Source organism: Mustelus asterias, chromosome 18 (assembly GCF_964213995.1).
Source record: "Mustelus asterias chromosome 18, sMusAst1.hap1.1, whole genome shotgun sequence".
Lineage (NCBI taxonomy): Eukaryota > Metazoa > Chordata > Chondrichthyes > Carcharhiniformes > Triakidae > Mustelus > Mustelus asterias.
In genome coordinates, this window is record NC_135818.1 from 24047306 (window position 1) to 24069535 (window position 22230).

General features: G+C 44.9%; 2 protein-coding genes across 5 annotated transcripts in view; one reads left to right on the plus strand and one right to left on the minus strand.

The window, feature by feature from the left end:
• Positions 1-16520, minus strand: part of LOC144507012 (neutral alpha-glucosidase C-like) — a 116137-nt gene extending 99617 nt beyond the window's left edge. Inside the window, exons 1-4 of the mRNA XM_078233547.1 lie at positions 16280-16520; positions 14301-14363; positions 6320-6428; positions 26-153 (exon numbers count right to left, since the gene is read on the minus strand). Of these exons, the coding sequence (XP_078089673.1) occupies positions 26-153; positions 6320-6428; positions 14301-14363; positions 16280-16314 (335 nt within the window). The 5' untranslated portion in view covers positions 16315-16520. The remainder of the gene's footprint in view (positions 1-25; positions 154-6319; positions 6429-14300; positions 14364-16279) is intronic.
• A 1412-nt stretch (positions 16521-17932) lies between these two features.
• Positions 17933-22230, plus strand: part of LOC144507013 (transmembrane protein 87A-like) — a 77761-nt gene continuing 73463 nt past the window's right edge. For 3 of the 4 annotated variants that reach the window (XM_078233548.1, XM_078233550.1, XM_078233552.1), the window contains exon 1: positions 17933-18108. In XM_078233548.1, coding sequence (XP_078089674.1) covers positions 17968-18108 — 141 coding nt within the window. In that variant the 5' untranslated portion in view covers positions 17933-17967. The remainder of the gene's footprint in view (positions 18109-22230) is intronic. The other variant, XM_078233551.1, reaches the window with a different exon arrangement.

A 22230-nucleotide genomic window follows, 5' to 3' on the forward strand; every position in this document is an offset into this window, starting at 1 on the left:
TTGCTTGCTGCACCAGATGCCTTACCTTTGTGTGATGGGCTCATTAAGGATAACATCAGGCACTTCATATCTTGGCTTCATTGGCTTCAGCTCATTCACTTTTATCCTGATCACATGATCCTCAAGAGCAAAGACCTCCACAAAGAGAGGAACCTGCAAAAAAATTGAGTAATATGTTTATCATTTTTATCAATTACCAAGCTCTGCCATTCCAATTCAAAATTAATTCTTCATTGAAGACAATGAAGATTAAACTATACAGAATATAATGTGCAGAGATGAAATCAGCTGGATTTCACACCCATTATACAACCTGCCTATCTTTCATCTCATTGATTAGAGTAGGATAAAAATTAGGTGAGCAACCTGCTCCACTATATAACCACCCATGCAGAGAGTTTAAAATTACCCTGAGTGCTTAATGGTGTTGACTGACCTGTACTAGCCACGGGACCAAACAAATGCCAACTTTTATCTGACCGATAACATTTGACACCAATCATGTCCAGAACAAAAAATCAGTTTCAGCCAATATGATTCTTTTCCTTATTCACAAAATCAGTGTTTTGTGCATTTGACCGATTCCACAAGCCTTTGCCATCTCTCAGGGCATTAATCTGCTGTAATCCTTTGCTCCATTTGCCTCCAAGGTTCACTTCAAATCCTCCAGTTATGGCTCCACTTGCTCTCACTTACCTAATTCAATGGACAGAAAGTTATGGGTAACTACTCGTGATTTTCTGATATGCAATGGTGTTAGCTGTGGATCGTGCCAACCAGCATTTATTTGGAAAATGACCTCTGTAGAATCCACATAAAAAGGTAAATGTAATGAGCACTTTTGTACAACCAACATAGATTTGTAAGGGGAAGTTTGTGCTTGATTGATTCATCTTTTAAGAACTGCAGTGTACAAGGAGAATGCAATACAAGTTGTTTCTATGGATTTTCAGAATCATTTGATAAATTGCCATGTAAGGCACAGGGAAGAAAAAGTGAGAATAAGTGGATGCCTTTTCAATTCACAAGATGTTGTTAAAACTATGCCCAAGGGACTTGAGTTCATTTCAAAAATGATCAGGATACAGTAACAAAAGGAACAATACTGAAGTTTGCTAAGGATATCAAATTAAGAGGCTGTGGCAAATTGCAGGACGTAGACAAATTAGAAGTGGGCAGGTAGATGGAAAATGCAGGGATATCTACTCTCCTACATTTCTGAGCTCTTGCATGTCCCTGAATTTAATCACTCCGTTACTGGCAGCCATGCCTACAGCTGTTGAAGCCCTGGAATACCACCACCCTCCCCCCCCCCCCCCCCCCCCGACCCCCCCCACCCCCACCGCCCCCCACCGCCCCCCACCCCCAAATCCTCTCCACCTTTCTTTTCTCCTTTAAGATAGCCTCTAATATCTATCCATTTTACCTATCTGTTGTCACCAGTTCAAATATCTCATCTCATGTGGCTCGTGTCAAATTTGATCTGATAGTGTTCCTACAAAGCCTTGAGGCTTTTTGCTATGTTAAAAAAGCTATATAAATGCAAGTTGCTGGAATGGGAATCTCTTACCAGTGAGGGTGAGGCATGTCAAGGTATGAGGCCTGACAATACAGGGTTTGTGCAGACAGATTAGGGGAAGTCAGTGGAAACGGAAAGTTGGGAGAGGTGTACAACAGGCAGTCCACCTGAAATGCCCATATTAAAATTTTACATTATCGACAAAAGTTAAAATTATTCCCTCTATGCCTCTCGCTCTGTATCTTTGAAGCAGGACCTACTGAAAGTTCTCCAAAAATGTCAATTGACAATGTGGCAAACAAGGATGCCCTGTACCAGCCAATGAACTGCACTGTGCCAGCCAATGAGATGCCACATGCTAGCTAATGGGATGCACCCAAGTCAACCATTGAGGTGCACTGTGCCTGCTGTTGAGCTGGAGCAAGATTTGCAGCAACCAAAGACAAGTTCCACAGTCTATTTAAAATGATCCTCTATAAACTACAGCAAACAAAACTTCTGATAAAAACAGTGATTCCTCAAGGGAAATGCAGTGAGTGGAAAATAATTACAAAATAAAAGTTATGTTCAGGTTATGACATTGGAACTCTTTGAGATCCATAGTGGGGTCCAAAAGGGTTGTGTTCTGACACTGATGCTCTTTGGCATATTCTTCGCTTTGCTGCTGTCTGGCCTTCAGCTCAGAGTGTCTACTTATACATCAGAACTCACGTAAAACTGTTCAACCTTGCTCATCTGAAATCCAAGACAAAGGTCCATCAGGTCTTCATCAGAGAGTTGCTCTATGCTGACACTGCAGGTGTTATATCCAAGCTGAGTAAGAGAGTACAATCTCCTTATGAATACCAAATTCCAAGTCTACCTAGCCTGCATCCTAAGTGCACTCCTCTACAGTGGTGAGACCTGAACAGCATATGCTAGGCAAGAGAAAAGGTAAAGTGCAGCTTTTGCGATGCATGGGTTGATTTCAGCATCAAATGACAATTTGCTGGAGGTTTTGGAATCTAGATACGTGAAACTGTCAACATCCTCCAGTCACATTGTCAGTACTGGTAGATGGTGGAACATCCTGGACCAGAACATTTATTTTCCTCATGCCGATGGTCAAACCCAACACTTTGCAGATGTGAGAGTCTGTCCATTTAACACTGAAAGTATTGCTCAGTGTGGAATGCTAGTGTGGCATCATATCCTCACCTAATCCTCAGCAGCACAAGGTTGCCAACTCAACCCGTGTGTTAATATCGCGCATATCGACACAGACATCAAGTTTCTACAAAGATGCAAGAAAGCAGACAAAATACCGAAAGGACGACAGATCACGAACCCACTCAGGTCAACCTATAACACAGACTACGCTGAGAGACTTTGCCATCGCACCTCTCTCACACTCCTCAACCACCTCATACACCAGCTCTACAGCAAACGCCGCACCCTGGAAACCAAGATAGAGTCCACATTCTCAACTTGCGCTCAGGACGCAGACCAGCTGCGAAACACTGGCAAGCAGACGAGACAAAGGAACTACGCCATCTACATGCACACCAAGAACAGGAAACTTGAGAAACTCGGCATCACCACCAGCAGCAACCAAGCCGGTATCACAGTAGAAAACAGTACCACTGTAGGGAAGTCCATTGTCAACTTGTCGGACTACACACTTCAACCAGTTGAAATCGAAGTCCTCAGCCAAGGGCTCAATTTCTGTCCCACCACCAAAATAGACCCCATCAGTTTCGCAGCGGAAACAGAGGAGTTCATCAGGCGAATGAGACTGCGGGAGTTCTTCCACAAACCCCAAGAGGCCAACGGCGAACACAATGAGACAGCCAATGAACTGGGACAGCTGACAGAGAGATCCGCGATGCAGCAACCGAAGAAGAAAGAGTCGAATTGGACTCCTCCAGAAGGCCGCTGCCCTCGACTCGACATGTACACCCAAGCCGTCAGGAGGTGCATCAATGCCAGATTCATCAGCACTCACAAGACAGCCCCGAACCTCACCCAAGCACAATGCAACGCCATCCGCGCTCTCAAGACCAACTGCAACATTGTCATCAAACCAGCAGACAAAGGAGGGGCCACCGTCATACTGAACAGAACGGATTACTGCAAAGAAGTGTACCGACAACTGAACAACGAGGACAGTTACCCGCAGATCCGACCAAAGAACATACCCGTTAACTCAACAGACTGATCAAGACCTTTGATCTGGACCGTCAGAGACTCTCCGTGCTCTCATCCCACGTACTCCCCGCGTTGGAGACCTCTACTGCCTCCCGAAGATACACAAGGCCAACACACCCAGCCATCCCATCGTATCAGGCAATGGGGCCCTGTGCGAGAACCTGTCCGGCTACGTCGATGGCATCCTGAAACCCATTGTACAAAGAACCCCCAGCTTTTATCGCAACACTACGGACTTCCTACAGAAACTCGGCACACATGGAGCAGTTGAACCAGGAGCACTCATCGTCACAATGGATGTCTCGGCACTCTACACCAGCATCCCCCATGACGATGGCATTGCTGCAATTGCCTCAGTACTCAACGCCGACAACTGCCAATCTCCAGACGCAATTTTACAACTCATCCGCTTCATCCTAGACCACAATGTCTTCACCTTCAACAACCAGTTCTTCATCCAGACACATGGAACAGCCATGGGGACCAAACTCACACCTCAATATGCCAACATCTTCATGCATAGATTCGAACAAGACTTCTTCACCGCACAGAACCTTCAACCGGCGCTATACACTAGATACATCGATGACATTTTCTTCCTTTGGAGTCATGGCAAACAATCACTGAAACAACGATATGATGACATCAACAAGTTCCATCCCACCATCAGACTCACCATGGACTACTCTCCGGAATCTTTTGCATTCTTGGACACACGCATCTCCATCAAGGACGGTCACCTCAGCACTTCACTGTACTGCTCCACTTCTCCAGCTTCCACCCTAAACACGTTAAAGAAGCCATCCCCTACAGAAAGCCCTCCGTATACACAGGATTTGCTCAAATGAGGAGGATTGCAACAGACACCTCCAGACGCTGAAAGATGCCCTCATAAGAACATGATATGGCGCTCCACTCATCGATCGACAGTTCCGACGTATCACAGAGAAAAACCGCACCGACTGCCTCAGAAGACAAACACGGGACATGACGGACAGAGTACCCTTCATCGTCCAGTACTTCCCCGTGCAGAGAAGCTACGACATCTTCTCCGGAGCCTTCAACGTGTCATCGATGAAGACGAACTTCTCGCCAAGGCCATTCCCACACCCCCACTTCTTGCCTTCAAACAACCGCACAACCTCAAATAGACCATTGACCGCAGCAAACTACCCAGCCTTCAGGAGAACAGTGACCAAGACACCACACAACCCTGCCACAGCAACCTCTGCACGACATGCCGGATCAATATGGATGCCATCATTTCATGTGAGAATACCATCCACCAGGTACACTTGCAACTCGGCCAACGTTGTCTACCTGATACGCTGCAGGAAAGGATGTCCCGAGGCATGGTACATTGGGGAGACCATGCAGACGCTACGACAACGGATGAATGAACACCGCTCGACAATCACCAGGCAAGAGTGTTCTCTTCCTGTTGGGGAACACTTCAGCAGTCACGGGCATTCAGCCTCTGATCTTCGGGTAAACGTTCTCCAAGGCGGCCTTCATGACGCACGACAACGCAGAATCACTGAAGAGAAGCTGATAGCCAAGTTCCGCACACATGAGGACAGCCTCAACCAGGATCTTGGGTTCATGTCACACTATCTGTAACCCCCACGACTTGCCTGTGCTTGCAAAATCTCACTAATTGTCCTGGCTGGAGACAATACACATCTCTTTAACCTGTGCTTAACCCTCTCTCCACTCACATTGCCTGTACCTTTAAGACTTGATTACCTGTAAAGACTCGCATTCCAACCATTAACTTGTAAATTGGTTTTGTGTCTATATATGTCCTGTTTGTGAACACAACTCCCACTCACCTGATGAAGGGGCAGTGCTCCGAAAGCTTGTGGCTTGTGCTACCAAATAAACCTGTTGGACTTTAACCTGGTGTTGTGAGACTTCTTACTGTTAATTTCACCAGCATATACTCATTACTAAGCCAACAATGTCTGTGCTGGCTTGGTCACGTTCACCAGATGAATGGTGGCTGCATACTCAAAGACCTTCTATACAGTGAAATAGCCACTGGTTCACGGCCTACAGGATGTCCATACCTCAGCTACGAGGATACCTGCAAATGGGATATGAAGATGGGAGTCAATGATAATGACAACTGGGAAACAGTCGCCATTGATGGCTGTGACCTCTGGAGGCTGACTGTATGGAAAGGCATTGGAAGAGAGCAGAAATGAAAAGCTAAGCTGGCTGAGAAGAACACAGAGTGAGCAAAAGCTAACGTATCATGCATCTTCTCAACCCACTGTATTTCTCTGCAGCACATGCAGCAGAAAGTACCATGCCAAAGTGGGGCTCCTGAACTACTCCAGGCAATGGCTAAAACAGATGTGATCACCACAGCACAGCATCTTCTCACGGGATGGAAGCTGCCATCACCAATCTCTGTGATATCTTGTAAAATATTGCAACCCCACTAATGTCCTGTATATAACACACCCCAGCCATTGCGACATTTTGAAATAAACTTGCTATTCTGTGTTTAAAATACCTGCATCACTGTGACTAATAACCTTGTATCATCATGGGACTACTATGACCATTCAGAGATTAAATCAGAATCCTTGTCTAGGTAATGCTAACCTTATTTTCTTCATTAAGAAGCTGCAATGTGGCTCCACCCGCTGACAGTTCCAACGTGTCCAACAAGGCACGATATGGAGAATTTCCTGGTAGCAACTTCTTCTGACGTCTGGAGGAGTGGGAAAACAACAGTTTCATACAAGATATAAGAACTATGAATTTATGCAGAAATGTCAACCTTCCATCGTGATAATCACATATTCAACTCCTGCCACAAGCATAACCGAGTTGGGAGAAGTTGTCTCAACTCTTCATGGTAATCTTAGAAGGGTATAATGCACTGACAGCAACAACAGAGCCACCTACGTATATCTAAGATTCAACACTAGTCAAACAAGCTTTGTTTCCAACCTGTTGTTCCTTTTTTCTGAAAGGCACTGACAATTGCAGGGGTTCCACATCTTGCTCAGGTTACTATTCTTCAAAGGCAAGCTTAGACAAGGAGGTCAGAATGCTAGGTGAATTTGAAAATCACAGCAGACCAGGAAAATAGAATCGCTACGATGCATAGGAGGTCATTCAGCCCATCAAGTTGGCACGGACCCTCCGAACAGCACGCTACCTTTGCCTGAGATGAAAGCTCAGGATGCAGCAGAGTGGCCAAAGCTGTTGCTACTCGGTTATGTGGTGTAGGCAGGGGTAGTGTGGGATCTTGTCCAATCAGCATGCAAACTAAGGACTGGGCATCAACATTGTGGCCAGGACACAAAGTCAATGGGCAGCTGCAGATGATGAATGGACAAAGAGTGGTCCTTAGTAGACAAATGCTAACTGTCAAGTCTCTCCCTTTGACACTATAGTAAAGAAGACACATGGTTCATGGAGCCTGGTGATCTCTCGGTGTTTCCTCGTGCAGATAGGCAGCAGGAAAGAAGGCGACGTCAACAGTGGCATTTGGCTTGCCTAAGGTAGGAGCAGAATCATCAACAGGACGGGGTGGCAAGGCCTGCTTTGCATGCAGAGCATGAACCCCAGAGAGCCATTCCTTATAGGCACTTCGCTAGGCCCAAGGTCTACAGATGGTGCTTGACATACCTGCAGATGTCTCAGAACCAGTATCGCCAAAGACTAGCCATGTCCAGGGAACTGGTTGGTCACATCCGCTAACTTCTGAAGAATTTGGTGCCACGGGGTCTTGGAGGGCATCCACTGCCAGTATTGCTGAAAGTTACTGTGGCAATCAATATTTACGTCAGTGGGTCCTTCCAGGGCACCACAAATGACCTCTGTGGGATTTCATAAGCCTCCGCACACTAGTGCATCCAGGAGGTCAGGGTGCAATCTTCACGAGGGCACACAACTTTGTGCATTTCAACCAGAATCAGGCAAGCCAGGAAGCAAGGGCAATGGGATTTGCGCAGATCGCTAGTTTTTCACAGGTGCAGCATACCATCAACTCACATGGCACTCAGATGGCATGCCTCCATGGCATCAAGCTGTCAACTATATGAGCCGCTATGGCTTCCAGTTGCTGAATGCTCAGATGGTCTGTGACCATACCAAACGCATTCTATTGGTGTGTGTTTGATTCCCAGAGAGTGTGGATGACTCCTACATTCTTAGCCGCTCTCAGATCCCTGACATTTTTCAGGATCCACAGAGGCTTCAGGGTTGGCTCCTCAGGAATAAGGACTATCCACTGAGGACATGGCTGATGACATCTATGCAGAAGCCACAAAGTGCAACAGAGACAAGATACAAGGTTTATGCTGCAACTCGTTTTTGGTCACCACTTCAGACTGACAGGAACACAGCTCATCATTACAAGGAGCCATAGAAAGGGTGAAATTAGTGGGAGTTTATTTACAGAAGTGAATGTAATGTCAAAGTGATTAACATTCATTCCAAAGTGGCCAAATGGACCACTTAAGATGGCAATTTACAAGAGCACACTGGGATAATTGGCCAAGTACAGAAACAGACAGGCTGCAGCCTTAAAAGAAACTGCACAAAGATAAACAGGCTGCAGCTGCAGACTTTTGAATACACAATAGGCATCCTAAATACAATGGACACTCTCTGGTCAAAAATACTTGTTTACCAGACAAAGGGGGGGGGACCTTAACCTTTATTTGGGAGGGATACGTGCCTCCAGCACTTACAGGCATGGCCGTTGGGTACACACCCAGAGATTGGTGTGGCAGCATCTGATTGGACCTTATCGATCAAGGTGATCAGGACCCGATCGATTGATTGGCAATAATCAAGAGACCACCCAAAAGGGTACGAAACCAATGAGGAATAAAAGTGCTGCACAACAGAAGAATCTCTCTGTGTCTCTCCCCAACGAACGAACAACAACAATGGTGAGCATCACCAGCAACGACCAGCGCGAGGAGAGCCACCACACCAAAGAACGAAGGAAGACTAGAACCAGACCACATAGAGGACGACGGAGACCAACACGCAGAAAAAGGCCAATATCTGCCTGGGTACTTGCTAGTCACGCAAAAGTTAAGTCAGAGTCTAGTTTTGAACTTGAACTTTCGTATTCTGTAAGATAACAGTATTGATTGTGTGGGTGATTAATATCAATTGTGTGTGTGAATAAATATTACAGTGCTAACAAGAAGTCTACTCGCAATTCTTTGTCCACCGTATAAGGGTTAAAACAGACTGTGCGGCAGGTGCAGGGAACACCAAGCTGTGCAATTACAACTTCTTAACCTTCCTTATCCTGCTGCTACGTCTTGGTGCATCCCCAACATCCACAATAGAGGTGGAGGCAGCCTACTGACTTCGAAGCCCTGTTACACGTGATATCTTGGTATCACAGTTACCTTGGTATCTCTGGAGGGCTGTGACCTGGGGAGTCCCGCCCTGCTTTCAGGGTCCTGTTGTGTGGCAGTGCCACTCTTCTCAGCCTATGGAGCTGGAGAAGTTCCAGGAAATGCTTCCAGGAAGAGGGGATTTAAATGAGTGGGACAGTCCCAAAGTCACCTGATTAAATAGCACCGGGATCTGCCCCAGATGATCCTCCTCCCTGTGATTGCCTGAGGGCCCCTGGCTGCCTCCCTGAGGGAGAGGGACAGCTGCAGTGAGCTCAAGGAGCCCACCATTCCACCACCCAGGACTGAAACTGGTGGATGCCCACAACAGCCTCTGACATGGAATGCAGCCCCTGCAGTGGCGCAGGACAGAAGGTCTCTACGGCGGCCACCACACTACAAATGTTGACCTCAGTGTGTTGGCCTGTTGACACAACCACCTCAGTCTAAAGGTGGACCAACTCCTTTGCAATCTGAGGAATGCAGCAGACACCCTCTGATTTTTCCTATCTTGCATTTGGAACTCCAGCAACTGAGACATGACTGAGTCCAGAGGCTCATCATCTTACTCTGGATCAGCTGATTTCTGGCCTCCAGCAATCCTCCAAGTGCCAGCACCTATGGATGCCCCTGTCTCTGCCTGCTGTAGATTATGATGTGGAGATGCCGGCGCTGGACTGGGGTGAACACAGTAAGAGTTTTAACAACACCAGGTTAAAGTCCAACAGGTTTATTTGGTAGCAAACACCATTAGCTTTCGGAGCGCTGCTCCTTCGTCAGATGGAGCGGAAATGTCATTTCCACTTCCCATTTCCACTCCATCTGACGAAGGAGCAGCGCTCCGAAAGCTAATGGTATTTGCTACCAAATAAACCTGTTGGACTTTAACCTGGTGTTGTTAAAACTCTTACTGTGCTGTAGATTAGACAGAGCGATGTGCTCACCAGGTTATGATCCTAAGGCTACTCTAGGACTAAGTCCCAGCTAGTTCAGTCTCTGAAGGATCTGGCTGAGCACTGTGATGATTCTTCTATTTCAGGCTCTGTGAATTCAGGTCCGTGCTACTGTCGAAACTGGAGTCAAGCACCTGGCCCCTGGACCCCTTCAACAGCTTTACGATGTGCCTTCTAAAGAAAGGAGAGATCATTGGTGAATGGCAAGGACTTGGGAAGCAGGAGACATTACTCACAGCAGATGGATGTTGCAGTGCTGGGTCCTCACTTGGTAGAGCACTGCCGACCTCACCATCAGCATAGGAACAGTTCACTCCCTCATCTGAATGGTTCTCCCCTCAAAGTCTGTGTAGACCTTCAATTCTGGCATCTCTCCACCCGTTTGGGATCTCATCCTCTTGTGTGCCAGCTAGCCCTACACAGGCGGTACGGTGGCACAGTGGCCTCACAGCGCCAGAGACCTGGGTTCGATTCCAGGCTTGGGTCACTGTCAATGTGGAGTTTGCACATTCTCCCTGAGTCTGCGCGGAGTTCCTCTGGGCGCTCCGGTTTTCTCCCACAGTCCAAAGATGTGCGGTTTAGCGGATTGGCCATGCTAAATTGCCCCTTAGTGTCAGGGAGACTAGCTAGGGTAAATGCATGGGGAGATTGGCCTGGGTGAGATTGTGGTCAGTGCAGATTCAATGGGCCGAATGGCCTCCTTCTGCACTGTAGGATTTTATGACTCTATGAAGATAGAGGAAGGGAGTCTAAGCAGGACATATGCCAGTTCAATTGATAAGGATGCCCGGCATGTGTGAATGGGACCACAGAGGTGATGAGGATACGACTTGCAGGGGAGATGAAGCTGTGTGTGGGGGAGTTAATGATGTCCCTTGAGCTGGCATCAAGTGAGATCCCTGTAGATGTGTGATGGGTCTGCGAGTTTGTGAGTGATGAAAAGAGTAACTTACCCTGGCAGAATGGAGGAGTTTATTCATCCTCTTGAGGTGCTGGATGACTGTCCTCTTCTCCAGGACACTGGCACTGGTCTCCGCTGCCAGAGCCTCCCATGCTGGATGTCACCTTGATTGCAGGTCTTTGCCCAGAGAGGGGGTACAGTACATGATAGCAGTCCTCCACTGTGTCCAGCATGCATTGAAGGGGTGAGAGTAAACTTGGGTGCTGAATGTTTCCTGGGTCATAGAGTCATCGAGGTTTACAGCATGGAAACAGGCCCTTCGGCCCAACTTGTCCATGCCGCCTCTTTTTTTAACCACTAAGCTAGTCCCAATTGTTTGCATTTGGCCCATATACGTCTATACCCACCTTACCCATATATCTGTCTAAACGCTTTTTAAAAGCCAAAACTGTACCCGCCTCTACTACTACCTCTGGCAGCTTGTTCCAGACACTCACCATCCTCTGTGTGAAAATATTGCCCCTCTTGGACCCTTTTGTATCTCTCCCCTCTCACCTTAAACCTATGCCCTATAGTTTTAGAATCCCCTACCTTTGGGAAAAGATATTGACTATCTAGCTGATCTATGCCCCTCATTATTTTATAGATCTCTATAAGATCACCTCTAAGCCTCCTGCGCTCCAGAGAAACAAGTCCCAATCTATCCAGCATCTCCTTATAACTCAAATCATCAAGTCCCAGTAGCATCCTAGTAAATTTTTTCTGCACTCTTTCTAGTTTAATAATATTCTTTCTATAATAGGGTAACTAGAACTGTACACAGTATTCCAAATGTGGCTTTACCAATGTCTTGTACAACTTCAACAAGACATCCCTCCTCCTTCTTCTCCTTGACCAGGCCTCAATATCCCGAGTCATCCAGGGTTCCCTACTTCTACCAGCCTTGCCCTTCTCTCTGAGAAGAATGTGCTTACCCTGAGCTCTGGTTAACACTCTTTTGAAAGCTTCCCACTTACCAGACATCCCTTTGCCTTCCCACAGACTCCCCCAATTAACTGTTGAAAGTTCCTGCCTGATACCATCAAAATTGGCCTTGCCCCAATTTAGAATTTTAACTTTTGGGCCAGACCTATTATTCTCCATAGCTATCTTAAAACTAATAGAATTATGGTCACTGGTCCCAAAGTGATCCCTCACTAACACTTCTGTCACCTGCCCTTTCTTATTTCCCAAGAGGAGGTCAAGTTTTGCCCCCTCTTTAGTCAGGCCATCCACATACTGAATGAGAAATTCCTCCTGAATACACTCAACAAATTTCTCTCCATCCAAGCCTCCAATACTATGGCTGTCCCAGTCAATGTTAGGAAAGTTAAAATCCCCTATAATTACCACCCTATTTTTCTTGGAGCTATCTGTAATCTCTTTACATATTTGCTCTTCAATTTCCCGCCGACTGTTTGGGGGCCTATAGCACAATCCTTTCAAAGTGATTTCCCCCTTCTTATTTCTCAGTTCAACCCATATAGGCACAGTGGGCGAACCGTCGGATATATCCCCTCTCAGTACTGCCGTGATGTTTTCCTTAATCAAAACTGCAACTCCCCCTCCTCGCTTACCTCCTGTTCTATCTTTCCTATAGCATCTGTACCCTGGAACATTCAGTTGCCAGTCCTGTCCTTCCCTTAGCTATGTTTCAGTAATTGCTATAATATCCCAGTCCCACGTACCCATCCATGCCCTGAGTTCATCTGCCTTGCCCGTCAGGCCTCTTGCATTGAAATAAATGCAGTTTAATCTGGACTTCCCTTGCTCTCTGCTTGCTTTTGCCTGATCTGTCTAGCAGTAGGATTACTGACACTGCCTTTACTATTTAATGTGCTCTCTTTAACTTCTGTGCTGTCCTCAACCTTCTCTTCTGTCTCCCTATTGCTTTGGGTCCCACCTCCCTGCCAAACTAGTTTAAACCCTCCCGAGTGGCTCTAGCAAATCTCCCCGCCAGGGTATTAGTAACCCTCCAGTTCAGGTGTAACCCTTCCCTCTTGAATAGGTCAGGCCTTCCCCAGAAGAGATCCCAATGATCCAAAAACCTAAATCCTTGCCCCCTGCACCAGCTCTCAAGCCATGCATTCATCTGCAAAATCTTCCTACTCTCACTAGCACATGGCACTGGTCGTAGTCCTCGAAATTACTAACTTCGAGGTCTTCTGCCCAAGTCTCTATATTTACACTTCAGGACCTCATCCCTTTTCCTATCTATGTCGTTGGTACCAATATGTACAACGACTTCTGGATGCTCACCCTCCCCCTTAAGAATGTACTGCAACCACTCAAAGATGTCCTTGACCCTGGCACCAGGGAGGCAACACACCATCCTGGAGTCTCAATCACGGCCACAGAAACGCCTATCTGTGCCTCTAACGAATGAGTCCCCTATTACTACTGCTCCCTTGCTCTTTGCCCGGTCCTGCTCTACAGCAAAATAGGTGTGGTGCCACAGGCCTGGCTGCTGCTGGTATCTTCCCCTGACAGGCTATCCTCAACAGTATCCAAAACGGTATACCTGCTTGAAAGGGGGTACAGTACATGATAGCAGGTCTCCACTGCGTCCAGCATGCGTTGAGAGGGGTGTGAGTAAACTTGGATGCTGAATGTTTCCTGGGTGTGGCAGCCATGTGATACGGCATGGAACTCATGCCTACAAATAGTTTTCACCAAGTGACCCATCAGTGGACTAAACGCCGTGTTCCCAGATCGAAATTGGACATTGCCAATTTCTGAGATGATTCCACCCTATGAGTGTGAGTCAACAGGCGAGCTCTCAGTTAGGTCAGAATTAAATTCAAGCCCCGCTCCAGAGACCTAAGCACATCATCTATAAAAATGATGGTAAGATGGTATCTTAATTATTTTTCCATACTTACGTTATATAGGAAATTGGCTCATCTCATTGTCAAAGCTGTATATTGTTTATTTATTTATTGTAGATAAAATAAATCAATTAGTTGGGTTCAGTTATTCCTCATCTCAATAGTGTTGTTCAAACGTGGTGAAATATGCAATATTTAGCATTGGCATATAGAGTAACAGTTTTTTGTCAAGATCCCTAAATCCTGTGAATGTTAACCTAGACATTGGGCAGTAAGAGGTTAGTTGAACACATGAGGTTCACTTGCAAGAGAAGTTGATCATGTTGATCTAGAGAGGTTCTAAGGTAAAAGCTTGACAGTTTTTCTAGTTCCATTGCGATTATGAACAACTTTCACCTTTCTGAGCATAAATGTTAGATTGGGATGGACAGTAAATGTAAAGAATGCAAGATGGGATTAATGAACTGATAGCCTCCAATGAAAGAGATGTACCTGTAGAACGCAATGTCCCCAGAGGTCTTGAACTTGTTGCTCTCAACTGCTTCAGCAAGTGCACTATTGGGGTGGAAAAATAGAATTTATTCTTGTTACTGCTTCTACATTCAAAATACTTTTAAATGTGGTCTCCTCTGCATTGCCGATTGGGTGACCGCTTTATGGAACACCTCTGTTCAGTCTGCAAATGTGATCCCGAGTTTCTGGTTGTTTGCATTTTAATTCACATCTTGCTCACACTCTTGTTTTTTTGCCATGTTCCGGTTAAAATCTTGGTTTTCACATTTTTGCTTTTGGACAGAGCTGTTCATTATTCTGGTATGTATACTCACTCTTGACAAATACTTTGCCTCTTTACTGTAACCATTACCACTCCCTTTGCCTTTTCTTCCATTACATCTTTGACATTTCAGTTCTCTGACCCTCTACCCTTCTCAGACAATATCATTCTTTCCACCGCCCGCCCCCCGCCCACAACCCTTTATATGCCTTTCAGCAGCTTAAAATCCAACACATTTCTACGCTTCTGAAGAAGTCATATTCAATCTGAAGCCTCAACTCCTTTGTCTCTCCACAGATGCTGCCAGATCTGCCAAGTATAAGGTTCTGTTTTTATTTTAGATTTGTAGCACTGGCAGAATTTTGCTTTTACTTTTAACAGTAGGTCAGTTTGAGATAAATATAAAAGATTAGCAAAAAGGATTTAAACTACTTGTTCAAAGGAAGATAAACTTCCAGGAGGTATCTTTGATCCAGGTTCTCTCAATGTCTCTTCTTCAGGGACTGACTGTAAACCCAGCAGTGAGCACCACTTGAACCTGGCGCTGCTCGGGCCATCCATCTGCCAGCAGCTCACAAAGCCAGCAATTCCTCATAGGCATCTTTTTGGCAAAACAAATAAACTAGATCAAATAAACTGAGGGACTAAGGAAAAGGACAGCCCCTTAAAAAAAGAGGGGGGGGGGAACCGTCCGAAGCAAACAAAAACAAAGTGTAATAGAAACTACATCAAATCAAAATGTGATTAAGATGGTCAATAAAACACGTCAGCCCCTGTGGGGCTCAACGGGCACAGAAGCCTCAAAGGTTCCCCTGGACTCCACATGCTCCCTCTCCAGGGACACCCGGCCACGAAGGTAACCGCGGTAGAGGGACCTCCTCATAAGGGAAGGTGCCTTGCCCTTCACCAATTAACACCCAATCAAATGTTAAATGGTTGCAGGTGTGCTACTTACTGACTCTTTGGAGGGCGAGGTTGGAACAATTCTGCTTCATTAATTTTTTCACGTTATTATGGAGCTCATCCACACAACTGCCTCTACATACCTCTTACCTACTCCCTTTTCACTTACAGCTCTCCCACCTGTCACTGTTCCATGTGTATTCAGATATTCCATAATTTGTAGGTTCTCTCCTCAATTTATCTAATCTGTGGAGTGGTCCACCTACTATGTAGTTTTACACTAGAAGACCTCTTTCCACTCGGGAGTATTCTGCTTGAAATTAACAATTTTTATAAGTAAAATATTTTAAGTCTTCATACTTGATTATCTGATAATAAGTTGTTTCCATCATCAAAGTAATAAAGTTAAAAGGTTTGCCGAAGACATACCAACTGTTGCCTATTTTGATTATTAGGGAGGGTAGGCAACTTCCGTTTTCTCTGTTCTTTAATAAAATACATAAGAAATCAGGACAGAAATTTCTATTTCAATGACTTTGTGCAACTTATTTTCCCTGCCACATGCTGCATGAGAATCCTCTGACTTGTCAGTTTTTTGAGAAGTGTTTTGTTTTCCAGTTTTTGTTAGTGTCCTAGATTGACATTTTTATATATAGAACTGTAGCTATAAAGGTAGATAGATAGTTAAAAATAGATATCACTTAGAAAGCAAAGTGAATAAGTAACAGCCAGTCGTGATAATTGGCCCATGGTCAGTCTGTTTATATGTAAGTTGCATACGCTTTAACTGTACCTGGCCTCCTCAGCATTTTCAATACTGGATTCCATCTTACTTCAGTTCCGTGCTTCAGCCTCCCTTGTGTGTTGCTGGACTGTCAGCATTGAACAGAGTACTTGAACAGCTGGCCTCTTTACGAGGTGACTTATATTTTAGATGTTCTGCCAACTGCTCACAGGCCTCTCCTCTGTTGCCTTTGACTTCCTTGACCCGTCACAGAAGGGATTGCTGGGAATTGTAGGCTGAATAAAGCTGGCTGCAATTTCAGAACAGAAACATAATTTACGCTGTAGACAATGAGTGATGAGCAATTATGAGTTGAAGCTGAGATAGATAGTGGATATAGAGCTTGAATTCTTTTATGTTTCCATGTATCAGCTTTTTTTAACAAAGGGAATGTTGTGCTTAAAGCAGGGGATATCACAATTACAGGATATTTTCCACTTCAGACATCAAACATTCTCAGATTAGATCCAGCACAGACAATGGCATAATGCAGCTCCCTTGACTCAACCCCAGCGATGCACTTTGGTCTTGATTTCAAATTCACATTTTATATTGGTACAATATGACTAGTTTCATTTCCCACATCATCTACTCATTACTTGGTGTCAAAATAGGGGCACTTTTGGTCAGAAGAAAAGGCATTTTCCCCCAGGAATTGGGCTGAAATAAAAGCAAAATACTGTGGATGCTGGAAATCTGAAATAAAAACAGAAAACGTTGAATAATCTCAGCACTTCTAGCAGCATCTGTGGAGACACAAACCACACACACATAGTTAATGTTTCAAGTTCATATGAAAACCTCATTTGGAATCTTGCAAATTACAGGAAGCAAATTTATATTACAACTGGCTGACCTGTTAAAGATGTGAATCAGCAAGACAAACTTATATTTATATAGCATCTTTATTTCAAGGGTTCATGTCAGGAACATTGTAAAACAAAGAATGTCACCGAGCCACACTTTGACCCAGACATTAGCCAGACTCAAACGCAAACACAGAAAAGTAAACTGGCAAGTAAACGATTTTATTTGAAGCTACTGACGACATATGGCTGAACTATGTTTCATGGCTTAATCAATTCTTTACATGTAAACTTAGACTGTCAGGAAAACATTTGAACATTGCCCATGTCAGCTGAGAGGGGCAGGGAGTCAGGGGAAGGCATGAAAGGAGGGCTAACCGGAGTGAGAGTGATTAGAGTCAGAGAATGATGTGAAGGTGGAATGAAGAGGAACAGGGTATAAGGATCAAAACAAATTCAGCAACATTGGAATCAAGTCCAGGAGCCGGGCTGGAGCCACCTGGTGGCTGGAGGTCCCGGAGCCGGGCGGGAGCCACCTGGTGGTTGGAGGTCCCGGAGCCGGGCGGGAGCCACCTGGTGGCTGGAGGTCCCGGAGCCGGGCGGGAGCCACCTGGTGGCTGGAGGTCCCGGAGCCGGGCGGGAGCCACCTGGTCGTTGGAGATCTTGGTGCCGAGGGGAGCCACCTAGTGGTTGGAGGTCCCGGGGCCGGGCGGGAGCCACCTGAGAGGTCCCGGGGCCGGGCGGACGCCACCTGGTGGCGGGTGGTACTAGGGCCGGGCGAGTGCCACCTGGTGGTTGGAGGTCCCAGGGCTGGGCGGATACCATCTGGGTGCTGGGAGGTCTGAACTGTACCAAGCCGGAGACGGAAGTGACGCGTTGTGGCACTCGGAGATGGCGGCTGCTGGACTGGGAATGAGAATGATGTTGGGCCCAGGAGAAGGAAGCAGACCTTGGTTCTATCTAGTCTTACTTGGTGTTATCCGGGTTTGTATCGCTGCCGAGGTATCCAAATGGCGTCTTCCTGTCACGGAGGTATGTCAGCAGATAAACCTGCGCAGACAAGAGGTTAATGATTTGGCATAGGTGACAGAGGGAGAAGGAGGGAAGGAAGTGAGGGAGAGGAATAAGAATAGGGGGTGGGCGGAGGGTGAGAGACAAGGGTTTGATTTGATTTACTATTGTCACATGTATTAACGTACAGTGAAAAGTATTGTTTCTTGCGCGCTGTATAGACAAAACATACCGTTCATAGAGAAGGAAACGAGAGAGTGCAGAAGGTAGAAGGGATGGGAAAGAGTGAAAAAGGGGGTGAAGGAGAGAGGTTGGAAAAGAGGGAGCAGTGAATGTATAGTTTGATCACTTTGACTTGCATCCTTTTGATTTTTTTTTTGTAGATTTCAAAATTTTCACTAATGTCTTCTGTTAACCCCATAAGCCACACCTGCATCTTTTAGCAGGATCTTTAACTCTGACAAGTAGGTTGAGAAAATTGTCTATAATTGAAGACAATTTGCTTTATTTCTTCCTTCTGATTCTTATTACCTGAAGTTATTAATACCTTTCTAATATGGTCTCTCAATTCTTCAATGTCCAGACTAGAACCACTGCAGTTCCACTGACGTTCCAAAAATAATTGCTTTATCATGCTCCCTGTCAAGTTTAATTTGTACCTTTTTCATGGAAGCTTTACTCAAGAGCAAAAGTATCTCACAATGGACCACATCAGTACTTATAAAATGGCTTATTCCAGCTATATTACATGGAATGTAATGTAATGAGTTCAATTGTCTTCCCCAAACCTCAAGCATGTATTACTGTTATGTTCCTTAAGTTCATTACTTAACCAAGATAACATTTTAACCGGTCTGATCCTCACACTGTTGAAGTGTAAGCACTACCATGCACAGTTAAGCAAGTGCATGACTAATGTATTAATCACATGACTAAAACTCCTGACCGATATAATTTGTTTGGATTTAATCACTTGGCGCATGAGAATATCAGCATCATAGTATTTGGTAGTTCTAGAGAATTGCATTTTGCTCAGGACTTGGCTTCCACATTTAATTGGGAAATGCAAAAGAGTTCTCCATATACTACAGGCTGAGTATTGGTTGAATGACATACATCAGAATGATTACCTTACTTAAAAATCGTGTAGACCATGTGAAAGTTGTCATTCCCAATTGAAGATACAGGGTTTCACTTGGAGACTAAACAAGCTCCTGAATAGTGAACTTCCTCAAGGTTCAAATCACTTCAATATCTTTGTGAATGATATGTCTCCCACCACAGAACCAACCTCAGCAGTACCTTGTCCTTGGACTTAACGGTGATGGAGCAATATTTCATCTACTGGCACTTCTGCCAAAACCCAACTAAGAGCACAGTACTGTTTTCCACCTCAGCAACTGACTGGTTGACGGTGAACTCCGGGTCTCCTTTTGCGGCAAAGGGTCACAGAAAATGCCAAGACGAAAGTAAACATGATCCAGCTGGGAATCCAGTGTAATCATTCTTCGTATTGCTAACTTTGTGTACTCTTTAGCAGAATCCTGCTCCCCGTGAGGGCAGAGAGCAGCTAGACAAAATACTTGGACCTCAAAACGTCAATGTAGATCACCAGTGGTATACTGAAAACAACACCTGTACAATGGCTCTCGGGTCTAATATGCTACCTCCTCCTGGGTGCCGGAAAGCAAAAATGCTGAAGGGTTTGATCGCATTGAAGCCAGCCCAGCACTGTCAATCCATGAAGACCTTCATAACCTACCGAATATATAGCTTAAATCTAGCACACCTTTCTGGAGCTTTGTGAATGCTTTGAGCCATGCAGATTTTAACAAAAAGGATAAATGGTACAACCTCTGGGTTGACACTAATATTGCCAATGAAGATATGGTGAGTGATCTGATAGTAGAGCCACTGGATTGGAACTCCCTATAAGTGTGGTCTACACTCAAAAGGGTCCACGCTCTTCATGCATCCCACCTTCTCCACAAATGGAATTTCAAGGACTGCCCAGCGTGCGATTGTGGTCATCCAGATCAGAGTGGATTGACACCAGTACGTTGTGTATGAATGTGGCCAACGAAAATTTGCCACAGATTTCAAGGCAATTCACCTAACAACACCATTCTGTGACTTGGCTGTCCAATTTGAACTGCAACTTATAAAGCTGCAAGTTCTGGTATATAAGAGAAAGATGATTATCTTCATCACCTTTCTCAGAATTCTCTGCATTGTGTGATATTTTGAAGATCAAGCTTCCTGCACTTTGGGTAGTCCACCACCTAATGAACCTAATGATACTTCAAGAAACAGCTGAAGCACCTGCAACTGTTCCTTGGGTATTTCTGCGATTCATTCACCTATTATTACTGTTAGAATTTTAGTAATAGCCAGATCTGTTAAAGGTGCTTTCATCCTCATTCTGCCTGTATTTGACTCTTGTGTTGTAATGATGCTTGTGTGCAATATCTAGATTATTTTGAAGTCTAGTAATCTTTGTATCATCGTGGAATACTCCATTTGTTCCATGAAGGCTAAAGTAAATGACTGACTGTTTCCCCAGTATTTTCTTTCAAGGCAACAGACATATGATCCAACAGGGTCTTTCACTTCAAGAACCAAGAATAGGTTATAACCAGGAGCATGTCCATTATCCAGAAATTTAAATACCAGCACTGATTCAGGGATTCCCAAATTGAATTTTATCCATCCTTTATGCAATCTTAAAATCTATGATCTATTTTTCCATGGAATGACTACCTATTTTCTGAAGCCTATCAAAAGTCTGACCATATCTCATTGGCATTTAACAGATCATCTCAAAATTTGATCTAGGGACTCTGTTGCCGATCCAGACCTTCATTATCCTACTGACAGGCATGCATCTCTCAAAATACTTTGCTTCTGACAGGAAGCTCCAACTCCAAGGCCAAACCTTATTTCCTATTTGGTCATGTAGTTCAGACTCCCAACACCAGAGGGTAACCATATTGTCATGTGTTACACTTATTTTCTGCCATTCTCCAAGGGACGATTTCTCGATAGAGAGTCTTCTACAGACCAGGGCCTAACCTGGCACATTCTGGATCAAAGGCAACCATGCTGCAGCCTGAACCACACGGCCCTGAGCCTAAACCCTCACATTCTAAACCTTCATGGCCTTCCTGAAGTGTGGTGTCCCAAATTGGACATTTTCCCATCAGGACCAAACTATTGCTGTATAGATTTAGCATAATGTCCTGACTTTTGCGTAGTTGGCCTTCTGTTCATAAAGCTCAGTATCCGACATGCTTTATTAACTGCTTTGTTAATCTGTATCACAACCTTCAAAAGTATCTTTTCTTGCGCCCCTTTAAATTTTACCAGTTAATATTATCGTCCTCCCTCATTTTTCTCTCGCAAAATGTATTACTTCAAACTTTTCTGCATTGAATTTCATCTGTCGTGAGTCCACCCATTCCACTAGTGTCTCTTTCCTCTTGAAGTCTATTATTATCTTCTTTACTATTTACCACGCTTACAAGTTTCATTACATTTGGAAATATCAAAATTGTGCCTCTACCCACAAGTCCAAGTCATTTATGTCAGAAGCAACTCCTGTCCCAGTACTGAACTTTGGAACCTCCACTGTAAATCTTCCTTCAGCCTGAAAAACAGTCATTCCTCTCAACTCTGTTTCCTGTCCCTTAGCCAATTGTGCATCCGTTCTGTATGCCCCTATTATCCCTGGTGAGAATTTTGTTAACAAGTTTAATACATGGCAGTTCAGCTGCCTTTTGGAAGTCTCTCTACACAACATGAACTGAACAGTATTCATTCACCCACTATTACTTTATCAAAAAAAATTCAATTGCCAGATATATCCTGGTTCTCCTGTATTTGTCTATTTATGTAAATGGCTGTCAGTTTTCTTCTGGATTATTGTTTGTAAAAGCTGCCCCCCTCTCCCCTGCCACACTGATGTTAAATTGACCTTTCTGTAATTGCCATCTTTATCTTATTTCACTCTTCTGAATAAGAGTGCCCCATCTGCAATCTTCCTGCCCTTGCGTACCATCCCTGTACCTAAGGAGGATTGTTAGATTGTGGCCAACACTTCTGCCATCCACACTTGCTTCCATCAGCAGACCTAGGATGCATTCC